Below are 14,170 nucleotides of genomic sequence, written 5' to 3'. Positions count from 1 at the left end.
GACCTTTGCAGAAAACCTGGGCGGGGTCAGACAACAGTGCCAGCTCCTGCAGAGGGAGCTGGATGGCCAGGTCAGCGCCTCGGTGCAATCCGTCAAACGGGACCCACTACGCAAAACTCACATTTTTTACATCTTTGTTCTTCCATTTGGGTCTCACCTGCTTCTAAAAACCATTTGTCGACAATACCTTCATGTTTCTTTTTTTGTGTGTGTGTGTGTTTGGAAAATTTCCCATTTAAAAAAAATCCCGATTGTTAAGTGGCAGTGCGCTGTTACCTAGCAACCAAAACAGAGCTCCAGCACATTTGGTCAGCTGGTTTTACCGCCGCATAATGGCTTCTGGAAAAGACAAGCATTTTGTTGTTGACGTGACATCCAGATACCACTTGCTCCATTCTTGTTGGTTGTGCAGGGGCCTCCACTTTTGCTTTTCAAAGATGCATGTTTATATAATTGTGCATCTGTTTTGGTCCATTTTCATGTGTGAGTGTAAAAGTCGAGTTTACAGCAGCTGGTTTTTGGATTTAAAGTGATTTAAAGTGATAAGAGGCCCTGCTCTGAAAGGAGCAGACCAAAAGTCTCATTATATAAGAATGATTTTGTCTAAATAATGTAATAAAAATGTTTTTATAGAACATAKTTCTATGCCAACCTGTTAAAGAACAYATCATGGGTCACCTTTAAGTGTTGCTGTTCAAACTAGTTTTATTCAAGTTTTAGAAATGAAGATATTTAAAGACAGCTTGTGTGCTACAATTGATCAGTTTATAGATTCAACATCTTGTTAAATAATGTGTCCAAAATGCACGTGTCCATCTTTAGYAACATGAAGCCAATGACTGTGTTTGAATTGGGTCCATTCCTTTTCCTCAGATTCATGAAGTCGAACACATCCATCACACTTGTGCAGAACGAGAGAGACATCTGCAGAAACGGCAGGACTGGTCAGAGCAGCAGAAGAAGAGGATGAGTCAGTGGAAACGGCCCTGCAGTCAAACCCTGGCTGGCTGCGCTCTGCTGGAGTGGGAGGTACGATGGTGGGAATCACACAGAGGGACATCTGGATGCTGTGGACGGTTTTCTGTCTGAGTGACTTTGTGTCTTCTGGACGGTTTTCTATATGAGTGACTTTGTGTCTTCTGGACGGTTTTCTATATGAGTGACTTTGTGTCTTCTGGACGGTTTTCTATATGAGTGACTTTGTGTCTTCTGGACGGTTTTCTATCTGAGTGACTTTGTGTCTTCCAGGCTGAAGTTGCCAGAATCCAGCAGGTTTCTGCAGATCTGCAGGATCTGGGAGAAGGAAGAGGAGGAAGAGGAAGAGTGTGTTATGGGAAGGAAGGGAAGCTCCTGTGGGAAGAGATCTTCTCCGGCCGAGTGGAGAGTGTGAGGCGGACCTGTGTTGATCTTCATCAGCAGGTAAAACAACCTCAAGGTCAAAGGTCACAGATTTACTCACTGAGAAGGAGCCATGATGGATTTAAAGATTCTGCAGGTTTGGACGAGTTTGGTGGACTGGAGTCCATAAATACTCCGTCCGTCCGTCCGTCCGTCCGTCCGTCCGTCCGTCCGTCCGTCCGTCCGTCCGTCCGTCCGTCCGTCCGTCCATCCATCCATCCATCCATCCATCCTTCCATCCATCCATCCATCCATCTTTAATCATTAAGTCCGTCCGTCCGTTCGTCCATCCGTCCGGCCATCCATCCATCATTAATCATTAAGTTCGTCCATCTGTCCGTCTTTCCGTCCATCCATTCATTCATTCATTCATTCATCCATCCATTCATGCAATCTCCTCATGTCTGAAACAATTAAAGATAAAAAAAACAATTTTATTTACTTTTATTTCATTCAAACATCAAAACATAAAAACTATAATGTTGCCATCTTTTTTCCACCCCCCCAGTGTTTTTACATTTTAAACTTACAGGAACATCTGTAAAGAATGGAACAGGAAATTAACCAAACTGTCTAATTTGTTTCTGTTTTTGTTGCTTCTGCTCCGTTTTCAGATGGAAGATCTCAGAGCGGATCTCGAACAGTCAGTGGAGAAGTGGAGTTGTTTCCGTGGAGCTCTGGGGGAAGTTGCATTGTTGACCACTAGGGTGCGCTGTGCCCTGCAGCAGCAGCGAGCGCCTCTCTTCTCTCTGCAGCAGGCTGAAGGAAACTCAGACCGCCTGCAGGTGAGAAATGAACTGGTCTCCATAAACGCATTAAAGCTACAAAAGCAAACATAAATGTATATTATCATCAGAATCATTCATGGTAGTTTATTAGTTTTAAAACAAGTGGCTGTAGAGTCTAGAACACGGCGTGGCTACAATTAAAGAAGGCGTCATAAAACTTTAGTGTTTGTGTGGAACAGCAAGCTGTAGCTGCGGTTAAAAGCCTCCGAGTCCGGATGTGAAAGGTTCAGTCAGAGTGTGGGCATTCACAGACTTCAAGCTGTCAACTCTTTTATTACTTTTTAGGGAAGTAAATGCACTTCCAGAGAGCGAGAGTTAAAAGGAAAAAGTCTTTTTCATTTTGCTCAGGAGCTGCAGGTGAAGGCGGAGGAAGACGGAGAGCGGCTCTGGACGGACCTGGACAAATCCTGCAGGACGCTGATGGAGACGCTGCATGATGCGTCGGCGCAGCTCGTTAGGGACGAAGTGGAGGAGCAGCGACATGGGTCAGAGGAGGGAAATATTTAGATTAACATCTTACCAAATAATGTAGGGGTGTCCAAAGTGTGGCTCGGGGGCCCTTTGCGTCCCTAAGTGATATAAATTTGTCCCACCGTCTGATGCAGATGGAGACATTTTCTTCCCCAATTAGGACACAAATTAAAATCTTCTCATAAAAATGTCAGATATTACAACAGAATATGTAGGTTATACTAAGAAAAACAAAAAAATAATAAAATTACAAGAATAAAGTCGTTTTATTTTGAGAATAGAGTCATATAAAAATAGTCTCAATAATACGAGAGTACAGTTGCAATAATGAGTATAAAATTACAATATTTTGAGAATAAACTGTTAAAAGAATAAAGTTAAATTAATATGAGAATGAAGTGATTTTGTTTGGAGAATAGAGTCAGTTCGTATTCTGTTCAAAGGATTTGCCTTTAAATTAAGATTTATCTGTTTTTCTCATTTGTAAACTTGCTGCTTCATATAATTATTRCACACTGAGTCCCTTTATGTTTGTCTCACCAGGTGGAAGAAAATCCTGCAAGAGATAAAAGAGGAGCATAAAAACACCAGAGAGATTTTCTCCCTCTGGCTTGAATACGCGAATCTGTCTGAACGCTTTTCTCTTCGTTTGCAACACCTGAGGAATGAGTGGGAGGAGTTATCAGGTCCTTCATCTGGAAACGATGCAGAAGCCACAGTCTGCTGCGTCAAGGTGAGTCAGAGTCTCATCAACTTTATCACCGACCAGAACCGAAACAAAGTCATTTTCAAGAAAKAGGAGAAGCRATTAATTTAGGAAATTCAGACTGAAAGATGATGCTTTGTTGGACAGTTGAGGATGGGTGACCTGTTACACAAACATGTTCGTCAGATGTTTTGCGTAAAATCGTTCTTGGATAATGAGATTTTGGTTTTGAGCTCCTGTCAGAATGGGCTGTTTTTGGGCTCTGTCTCCCTTTTATGCATGAATTATGAGGTTTTATGTCAGGATTTTTTTCCCAGAATGTTTTTGATTTTTCAAGGCATAAGAAAAAAGGTTGGGAAAAAGTATTTTTTTTCTAGGAGATCAGTTGTAATTTTCTCCAAATACAAAATTTATTTGGAAAATATATCAGTGGTATTAGTCTTTATTGATTACTTGGTATCAATATTTTTTTTTATCTGCAAAAGTAGAAGCAGGGACTGGATATTCGTTGCTTTTTTTGGTCTGTCTGCCATATTGGTGTTAACAAAAAAAATTCTTGCAGTTGCAGTAGATGGCCAGTAGTTAACAGTGTATCGTATGATGCGCTGTTGTCCACTTCAGTGGTCTGTGTGCATTTATAACATAAAAATCTACAAGAAAATAGCTGTTAACTGCATGAAAGGGTTAGATAAAAATAAACTACTTCTGGCCCCCAGCTTAACGTTTACACTCGCACGTGAAAATTACTGCAGATGCACAAAAGTACATCTTCGAAAAGCATTCGTAGAGCCTCCTGCACAACAGCAAGTGGTTTCTGTATGGTGAGTCAACAACAAGTGAAGTCAGTTGTCTTTTCCAGCAGCCATTGTACAGCTCATACAGCGGTGAGACCAGCTGGCGCTCAGTTGGAGTTGCTAGGTAACGGGGCACGCAGCTCATTTTTCAGACACCAACCAACATTAACCAACAAAACTCAACAGGTTTTTTTTTTTTTTAAGTGCTTGAGCTGTTTATAGAGGCAGTTGAAACCCAATGGAAGAAAGAAAACGCGCAAAAAGTGCAAAAAGTCTCCTTTAAAAAGAAAATTACACACCGGCAGTCTCCTWAAAGATATATTTGATTTATTATTGTCGTAAGTTCACACAGAACAGAACTTGGTTCTGATACTAATTATCCTCTGGGACGTTAACCCAAAGTGCATTTCTATCCGTCTTTATGCTTTTCTGCTCAAAACTGGCAAGAAAATRCACAATAAAGCACTGAAAGCCTGAGCTTAAGTGCTGGAGTTTAACCAGATTCACAAACCCTGTTTTTCAGCSTCCAAATGCATTTTTTTTTCCTCCTTTCCTTTTTTTTTTGTAATCATTAGATTCCCTGCTTGACTCATCTGTTCCAGGTGCAGGTTCGGGGAGTCCATGCTTTACGTTCCCGATTTAATTAAATGTTTTTCTCAATACCTGCTCTCCTATTCTTGGAACGGAACGACGTTGCATGTACTTCTGTTGAGATATGACTGAAGATCTGCTTCCAGTCGGTGCACCTGGCCTCCCCTCTAACCTGTTGCGCAACATCCAGATGACGTGTTGTTTTGCTCATTTGACCAAAGGAAAATGTTTTTATGTTTTGGTTTCCATTTATAATACCTCCTTAGTTCCTTTCTCTTCCAAAATACAGCGAAAGAAACATTTTGTTGAAACGTTTACTGCATAAATTGCGTTTTCCCACAGGACTGAAACATCAATTTACTTGAATGAAATAAGTGGAAAGTGGCAATACACTGCATATAAAAACCTGCTCCTGTTCCTCAGCTTATCTCCTCTTTTCACAATGTAGAGGTTGCAGGATGCTGCTGATGAGCTGCAAAGTGATGCAGAAGATGTGCTGGCAGCATCCAAAGCTCTTCTTGGACGACTCGAACCTTTATCTGCAAAGTTAATCAAATCAGAAGCCAGGTTGTTGAGTCGCGATGTCCTGCTGCTGAACCAAGCAATATCGGGAAAAAGGAGAAATCTGGAGGTGAGATATTTTACATTTGACACATAAAGCATGTTGTTTACTATGGAGGTTGTTAAATATGACGTATTGTCTAAATGTTCAGGAGGATTTGGAGCGAGAGAGACRATTTAAAGCTCAGCTGGAAGCACTTGAGGAACAGATGCAGAGCTCGCTTTTTAAACTGCGTGGGGGCGCATGTGATGCAGACACTCTGGAGGTTTTAAACTCCCCTTCTGCATACCTTTAACTAAAAAAACAACAACAAACAAASGTCATTTTTATAATTTTGTACTGTGTCTTAAACTCCCAGCAGGTTCTTTTGGATCTCAGTGACATGACTCCATCACTGGTGGACGTTAAAGAGACGAGTGGCGACATAACCCTCAGCAACGAGGAGATGGAGAGAGTTCAGTCCCTCAGCAGGCTGTGGGCAGAAACCGTTACCAAGGCAACAGATGAAAACAAGTGAGACGGTTTGATCTACAACATGTAATTATTGCTATCTAGAATCCAAACTGTAATGGAGATCAAAGTTTGAGATAATGCACCATTTTTGAAGAATGGACAAATTACCAGAAAACACAAAAKAATATAAACTCACAAAAAAATTTAATAGCAAAGAAATATTATGGTGTGAAAATTTAAAAAGWATAAATCTGCAAAAACACAAAATCTTACCAAGAATTTCAATGTTATAAGTTAATTTATCTGCAGATAGAACTAGAACTTTTTCATAAATATTAAGGAATTTAAAAAAATTACTTTTAAATTGGTTTGTCTCATTTCAAGTGTACCGAGATATTAACAAATGWAATAATCTGGCAGTTGAACTAGATCTTGGTTGCTAGGTGACTGGCCYGGGCTTGGCTGGCGTTGCTAGGTAACGGCGSCAGTGGRACTGGAATGTTTTACTTAATTATTTACTTAAATCAAGCTCCTATATCTTGCTAAAAAGCTACTTTTAAGTTGGTATCAAGATATTTTCACTACAAATTAGACCAAAAACAGGTGGTAAGGTTTTGTGTCTTTGTAGTGTATTTACTGTGATTAGAGCTTCAACTTGTCACAAATGTAATAATTCCTGGATTTACATTTATCAGATAGAAGAAAGGTTGTGTTGTGTCTTCAGAGTCTAAACAAAATGTACCGCAGATGAAACTGTGCACAACCCGAAAGGATGGGTAATAATGCCACATCTTGATGGATRAAGTTGTAAAAAGCATGAAAAACAAAGATGTGCCACTACTTTAGCATTATATAGGTATATGTTTGAGTAAAATGAACATTGTTCTTAATTGTTTAGAAACAACAACACTAATGTTTTTACTCAGGAAGAGTTCAGAAATCAATATTTGGTGGAATAAACGAATATTTTTGGCTATTTTGGTTATATTTTTGGTTTTCAATTGAGTCTTAATTTTTTCCAGAGCTGTACAATAAATTTCCTGTTTTTTACAATTGAACTTTTTTCCCWGTCTGGATTTAAATGCAGTCCTACCGACRGTGATWSACAGTTTGYCTCTAAAGTCTATGTTCTCTTTATTTTATTTTATAGAGTTTTGCAAGATGAGCTTCAGAGCAGCTACGATTTTGAAGAAAAATGTGAAAAAGTGAAAACGATCCAGGAACACCTGCAGCGAGAATCACTTTGCAGAAAAGATCCGAGTCRCTCAAACCTTAAAGAGATGCTGGCTGTCCATCAGGTTTGGCAGATCTTACAAATTCATGCATTTCTTGAGTTTTTCTACCAACAATCAGAGGCTGTTCCAGCACATTCAACAAGTTTTYAATCATTACAGAAAGAGCACAGAATAATTGAAATGCTAATATGTTGTTATCTCAGGAAACTGCAAGTTCAGCCTCAGAACAAATAACTATTATTTATGCCAAACTTCTGAACCATAACTTTTCACTGTGTAATCATGAGCTAATTTGTTAAAACGACAGAGAAGAATGAATGTCCTTCTGTTCTTTGATCTAACAAATCTCCCCCACAGAAACTCCAGGTTGAGGTCATGAAGGGGCATCAACTCCTCCAGAGCCTCCTCTGTGCTGCCCTCAGCTTTATGGAAAAACAAACCGAGGACAAAAGGTGAGTAATGATCAGGAAGTTCTTAACAGATTTATGGATTTTAACTGACTTAGGAATTAGGACTTAGTGCGCTGTAAAACATTTGAAGGTGGTTTATGCTGCATTGAAAATGCAATTTAAGTCAACATTGTTTTGGTTTTAACTCAGACATTAAAGTTCATGAAGTTCATTTAACAACAAGCAAACAAACATTGTTTTTTAAGTTTATTAATCTTGAATTGTGAGTTTTAACTTAATGCTGCAATTTAAACCAGATAATTATTTCACAAACACAAAATGCAAGAAAAAACKGCTCTCAGCTAGTTAGAGCCTCATTTCTCTATTATTTTACTCACAATATCAAGTTAAAATAACTACTTATTTTACTTTAGAATGATTTAATTTCTTGTTTCAAATTGCATGAACAAAATTTCTGACCTGATTATRAATTTTATTAAATTCTGCTCAATAACATTTAGTGTGACAGAACATTATCTTCAAGTTTTGCATTAAAATAAACATTTTCCTCAATAAAACACGAGTCAAATCAATGTAACGCACTTCCATCTCAGGATACAAAAACATGCCGCTAAGCATTCTGGGAAATAATTCACACTCCCGTCTTTTTCTTCTTTCAGCTTTTGAATTGCTAACCTAAAAACTCTAGTTTATTCAACTCTTGAAGTTTTGACAAARTTAATAAAAAGTTGACACAACTTACTGCTATAAGTTTATCTTTCACAAACTCACACATTCAGATTGAAAATCTCAAACTCAACTAGTAGACACAACTAAATGTTTTACAGTGTTTCAATTGTTTATTCTACCATTTAAGGATTAGAACCATAATTTCACATCGATTAATCAATTTATTGAAATAATCACCAACTTATTTAGTAATCGATTAATCGTTAATTGGAGACTCAAAAAAGTCCAACAACCTCCTTAAAGCAGTAATCTAGGGAAAATTGTACAAAAATCTGTTCAATTTGCATTTAAGATAAAAAAAAAAAAAAACCTTCATATGTAAATATGTTCTACCGAACTCCTCAAGTAGTGTAGTTTTAGCTTCACCTGGTTCAAAATCTGTAAATGTCTATATATACACACAGGATATATACACTTTTTTCTAACCAGTTAATAACGACGTTTTACTGGAAAACCGTCCKAAAGTAATTACATCAGCTTGGTCAAATATGGACCCTTTACACGTGACGTCACTCTGTTTGAAACTCGGCCCGCTCCGCCATGATGGACGTCAAAGCTACCAATACGCTCCTATAAAGCCTGTCAAAAAAAGCCGCCCATCTGGTAACCCGATATCGTTTCTAACGAGTTGATTTCGCAGTTAAAAATGCTCACAGGGTGCTGCGCGGTCGGCTGCACAAGCAGACAAATTTGAAAACCGAACTTGTCATTTTTATTTTGTAACTTTTAACAAAATAAAGTTCCCATCACAGCGTGGAAAGATACGGCTGTGATGGACAGCAGCCGTTAATCATAATGACTGTTAGCCCTCGGTGTAACCGCGGATTTGCAGCGAACACTTTTACACTTTTTACAAGGTAAGAAGATTAACGTTCATTAACTTTAGAAGTATTTATGACAGATATCAAATTTCGCATTATGGCGTCTCAGTAACCACGGAAACAAATCCGCGCCGTCATGTAGCCTAGCATGTACGAAAAAACTGGTTAGCATCTCGTCTTTTGTACGTTTTTAATGCTGCTCCAGTGTAAAAGGAAGCGCTGTTTATGACATAGTGACGTAAATCATGTGGTGCGACTTCAGGCAGAGTCGGTAATTTGATCAACACACCAGGAGGGAGGAGGTATGGGTCGGTTTCTAAGCTAGCTATGTCCAACTTTTGTAAATGTCACCGTCTATGAGCCCCAACCAGGTACGTTCACAGACAAATTAGCTCGACTCCAACAAGTAGAAGCCATGAATAAAGTTGCGAAAACAACTTTGGAAAACCATTTCAGTCGCTCTGTTCAACACTCCCGTCCCTCACTTCCGACGTCCATCATGGCGCCTCGAATGATTAAGTGACGTAGTTGCAACGCGTCAGCATCCGAGTGTTTCCAATCGTTTTCTTGGTGAAGATGGTTTTACTAGCAGATATTTTTGGACAGATCTGGAATTTTCTCATGGTCATCCAGTGAGTAAGGATCTTGCTTTGAGCTCCAGAGAGAGGACTGACGCTCTTATAAGCCAGTCCAGTCTTGTCCAGATGTACTGCCTTGTCCTTGACGTGCTCTGACAGCTTTTTGGTTTTGACTAAAAAGAAGAAAGTACTCTGCGTACAGAAGGGCTTTAAAATATACAGAATCACTTGAGGTCAGAAGTATTTGCAACCGGTTGATTGATTATTTGTTCTTCTTGCCACATGGGCACAGAAACTGATTATTGGAGTCAGAATTTCTGCTTGTTGGTCTGAAATCAAATTCTCATTACACTCAATGACAAGCAGATATTATTTAATGTCATGGTTTTGTGTGTTTACTTTTGGATTCATCGATATTTTTGAGTTTCTGTAAAAGGTTAATGAATCTGTTGTAAATCATTGCAAATACTTGACTTTCGATTTGGTGTCTTCAAAGTTCAGAAAAAGCTTGATTTCTGTACAAAAGCTTGATATTTAAAACTGCAAAGTTTTGTAATAAAGTTGAATTTTTTTCAGAGGTGCACAAATTTATTTTTCTCTCACTAAAGTTAAATCCGACTAAACTTTTCTTGGTTTAGACCAAAATTATTACTATTGCTAAATGTCAGAAAACTTGGCGAGAACATTTTCTATTTTCTTTTTGAATATTGATTATTCCTTATTGCTCAACTGATTATTGAAGAGTGTAATTGAAATAAAGGTTGGCTTATATTTTATACATCAAAGTCAGTGAAATTGGGGGGATTTTTTGGGTGTGTTACATTTGAATTTTGATATTTCCAAACATGAGTTTGTTATATTTCAGCTTACGTCATCCCTGCTGTAGAATGTTGAATACTATCTGAAGACATTATTAATAACAGTAATAAATAATATCGTATAATAATGAATTGAAACTGTCTGTTTTTATCTCCAAAGTGGGGCTGGAAAGGTTTGATAACTTACCTTGAAAAGTGCTTGAATTTTACTGTGGCAAAAGTGTAGAAATCCTGTATAAATAGTTTTTTCTGCTCTTATTAGTTTGTTGTTTTATTTTATGATAATTCATTTAGGATCTGTTTCTTTCTCAGTAGCCTTTTTTGTTCTCTTTCCAATAGGAGCATGTTTACTTTATTTCTGCTTTTATGATTTTAATTTTGTTCAATACCGAGTTGTATCAATTTGTGTCCATTTCAGGTTTTTCTCCAGATAAAGCTGACAAACCTAAACGTTTTTTTTTTTTTTCTTATTTTGTGCTCAGATCTGAGCTCACGGTTCGAGTGGCGTGTCTGAAGCGGAGCTGGTCTGATTCTGTGGCTCTCGTTGCACACGACTGGACCTCAGCAAAGGAGCATCTGCAGCAGTGGAGAATTTACCAACGCGGTTTGAAATCCCTGAAGAAGCTGTTTAGATCGGTGGACTCTCTCCTGCCCCCTAGTGGACCGGATCTTCACACGGTGCAGCAGCTGCAGAACTTAAACGTCTACAAGGTCAGTGCGCTTGGTTGCAGATCAATATCAAATGTATTATTTTAATTATTTCATATGCTAATTACATTTTTTTCATTTTCCTGTTTTTGTAAAGCTTATTGAAGAAGCTCTAGCTCTGCACTCCTCTGTCTACGCCCGGACTGTTGAAGCTGGGAAACATTTGTGTGAAATTGTTACAGAGTCGGAGAGTCGGACCCAACTGCAGTCAGAGCTTCAGGATTTACAGAAAGTCTGGGAGCGAACCACCTTACTGCAAAGACAGAATAAAGATCTGCTTTATAGCACCGTCCAGGTAACATCCTGTGCTTTTTATCTGCAACATTTTCACATCTGATGTTTAGAAAATGGGATACACTCAAAGCAAAACATGGAAAATAATTTCAAAGTTTCACTTTTAATATTTGTTTTTGTACACTGATTTATTTTTCTTCTCGTTAAAAAGGAGTTTTACTTTCCACTGTTGCCACATGCATGCTTAGTTTGCAACATTAACAACTAAATACAAATACAAAGTACCAATAATAGGAGATTCTATCTTTAAGAATCAAAATCTTTCTGCCATGAGGAATCATTTATTTACATCTTTCATGTATTAAAAAAGAGACTACGTGTATTTGAGAGTAAACAGTTTTAAAATGTTACATTTTCATGGTTAGCTGAGACTGAGATTTTAAAAAGCTGGAAAATATTTTTAGTGGTAGATTGAAAGCTGGAAAAGAATAAAACAGCAATAAAATCTGTTGAATTGCTTATTTTGAGAAATGGTGATTTAAATCGGGTGAGATTAATTTTATTTCAGGAGTTTGGGGTAAAACATTTACAGACAAGCAGTTTATTTTTACCTTAAATGCTAAATATTGTCTCAATTACTGCTTTAACATAGTGGCTTTCAGCAAATGGCCTTTTTAAAAAATCTGTATGTCTCATTTAGTGATTAATTGATTACTAAATTAGTGGATGATTATTTCAATAATCGATTAATCGCGATTCGATTCAGTACAAGTTCTATAACAGATTTAATGCAAAGGTTGCAGGTTTTAGAACAACAAAATGTAAAAAGGAAAATGTGCTGTAGAGGGGATTGTGTGACCTTAATCCAGGACATGATCTCACACACACACACACACACACACGCACACACACACACACACACACACACACACACACACACACACACACACACACACACACACACAGAGGCTGCACAGCCCTGATCTCCTGCCAACGGAGATCCAATCTCTTTCTGATCCACATCCTGAAACAGCTGGTTGCCAGTGTCATTCCATCACAGCGACGCAGCTTTGTGCTGGGAGACCCTCATCAGCATAAATCTAGAAAAAGGGTGTTCAAAGTGTTGCGCAGGGGCCATTTGTGGCCGCTGCACTGATCTTGTGCGGCCCTCATGACCACAACTCAAAAATAGATTAGGGACAAAACCATGACTTTTAAATTACAATCTACTTGCAGAAATGTTAGCTGCAACACAAAGTGGTCATCTTTTCCAAGCCTTCTGGTTTTCTGTTGTTGTTATGGTAACTAGGACCACATCTACTCATTGACTTATGCTCTAAAGTACGTGTTGGTATATTTTATTTGTACTTTTGAGGTGACGATTTGGCCCACATGACATAAAATTTGGACACCAATGTTCTAGAATGTTCCTCTTTCTTTCTACGAGACGACGCTGCATGATCCTGTTTTGATAACTTTAATGCAAGCATAGCTTACTTTTGCTGATATCTAGTTAGATCTTTATAATTAGTGATTAATTTAACCCGAATATCTGCTGATTTTTAGTGGCAGTGGTCAGAAAAAGATGTGCTTTTGCCACTTTAAGATGGCCAGACGCAAGAAACGGCAACGTGTTTAAGAAATAATCACAATCTAGGAAACAAGGCCGACTTATCCTGTCTTACTACAGACTCTGGCTCTGTTCTGCTGATATAATCCCCTGTAGATAAAGAGGCCGTGACTTCCTGCTCGGTGTTCTGTTTGCATTTGAAAAAGGAATCGTTTTTGCCCACTGTTTTGTTTTCTACCTATTGGACACATTTATTTAAACTTGTGAGGTATAAACATTGTAAAATCAAAGAGTTGACGAGGATTTTTTCAATGTTTTGCTTCACAGATGTGGTCTCAGAGTCAGGAAGCAGCAAGCAGCATCTCCTCTGGACTGGAGAAAGTTGAAAATCTGCTTGCAGAAAGACCAGCGGACTCAGAGGAGGAGACGCACATCCAGGTGAACAACTGGCTCCACTTGACTCTTTTAATGGAAAACTAATTGAAAGCATTATATCTTTTCCCTCCTACTTCACATTTTGTGCTGCTTCATAATTTATCACATAAAATTCCAATAAAACACTGTTTTGATTTGAAAGTAGGGATATTTTAGAATTTGCGGTAGGTATGAAATTGATATTTGCCTCATTTGTCTTTTTAAATTCAATATAATAACGTGACGCAACAAAGTAACCTCTGTAAATTTTACAGAAAGTAATAAACAAATCATTGGAGGGAAACTAGGAGAGTCTGTTATGTACAATGGGGGAATTTTACCAGGAGGTTTTTCTGCAGAAAACAAATTAATAAAAAATAAAATCTTCTCAGAATTAACGTGTGGATTTCCGGGTGATGACATATTGCCAAATGTCAACATTTGTGTCTCATTTTCTTGAATCCATTTGTTGTATCTACATTTTCAGGATTTCCAAATAAAAATTTTAAAGGAGATCTATTACACAAACTTCACAATTTGCACATTTTTGTACTTTCATTTGCTACTAAAAACGGGCCAAGCGCTTAGAAAAACCACCCAGCTGCTTATTAGCAAAAAAAATATGTTTTTTAGTGTCTGGAAAATGAGCCGATTGAAAAACCTTCCAAATGTAGCATCACAAATCAGCAGGCACTGCCCTGTTACCTAGCAACCCAAGCAAAGCCCAGCAACCCACGTGAACCTCCAGCATGTTTGATCAGCTGGTTTTACCTCTGAATGCGTTGTACAATGGCTGCTGGAAAAGAGAAGTGTTTGGTTGTTGACTTAACATCCAGAAACCACTTGCTGCCTTCTTGTTGGTTGTGCAGGAGGCTCCACTTCTGCTTTTC

The 14,170-nt window shown here is 38.3% G+C and overlaps 1 protein-coding gene across 1 annotated transcript in view; it reads left to right on the top strand.

Annotated features, from left to right (window-relative positions):
* syne2a (spectrin repeat containing, nuclear envelope 2a) overlaps nt 1-14,170 on the top strand; it is a 109,677-nt gene that overhangs the window by 69,531 nt on the left and 25,976 nt on the right. The window contains exons 81-94 of the mRNA XM_017302110.1: nt 5-70; nt 874-1,029; nt 1,249-1,419; nt 2,013-2,183; nt 2,535-2,671; nt 3,201-3,390; nt 5,197-5,379; nt 5,462-5,575; nt 5,669-5,823; nt 6,914-7,061; nt 7,356-7,450; nt 10,837-11,065; nt 11,160-11,357; nt 13,194-13,304. Of these exons, the coding sequence (XP_017157599.1) occupies nt 5-70; nt 874-1,029; nt 1,249-1,419; nt 2,013-2,183; nt 2,535-2,671; nt 3,201-3,390; nt 5,197-5,379; nt 5,462-5,575; nt 5,669-5,823; nt 6,914-7,061; nt 7,356-7,450; nt 10,837-11,065; nt 11,160-11,357; nt 13,194-13,304 (2,124 nt within the window). The remainder of the gene's footprint in view (nt 1-4; nt 71-873; nt 1,030-1,248; nt 1,420-2,012; nt 2,184-2,534; nt 2,672-3,200; nt 3,391-5,196; nt 5,380-5,461; nt 5,576-5,668; nt 5,824-6,913; nt 7,062-7,355; nt 7,451-10,836; nt 11,066-11,159; nt 11,358-13,193; nt 13,305-14,170) is intronic.

This window comes from Poecilia reticulata, linkage group LG21 (genome assembly GCF_000633615.1).
Source record: "Poecilia reticulata strain Guanapo linkage group LG21, Guppy_female_1.0+MT, whole genome shotgun sequence".
Taxonomy (NCBI): Eukaryota; Metazoa; Chordata; class Actinopteri; order Cyprinodontiformes; family Poeciliidae; genus Poecilia; species Poecilia reticulata.
The sequence above is the reverse complement of the archived record's forward strand: the minus strand, read 5'-3'. Positions and strand labels throughout refer to the sequence as shown.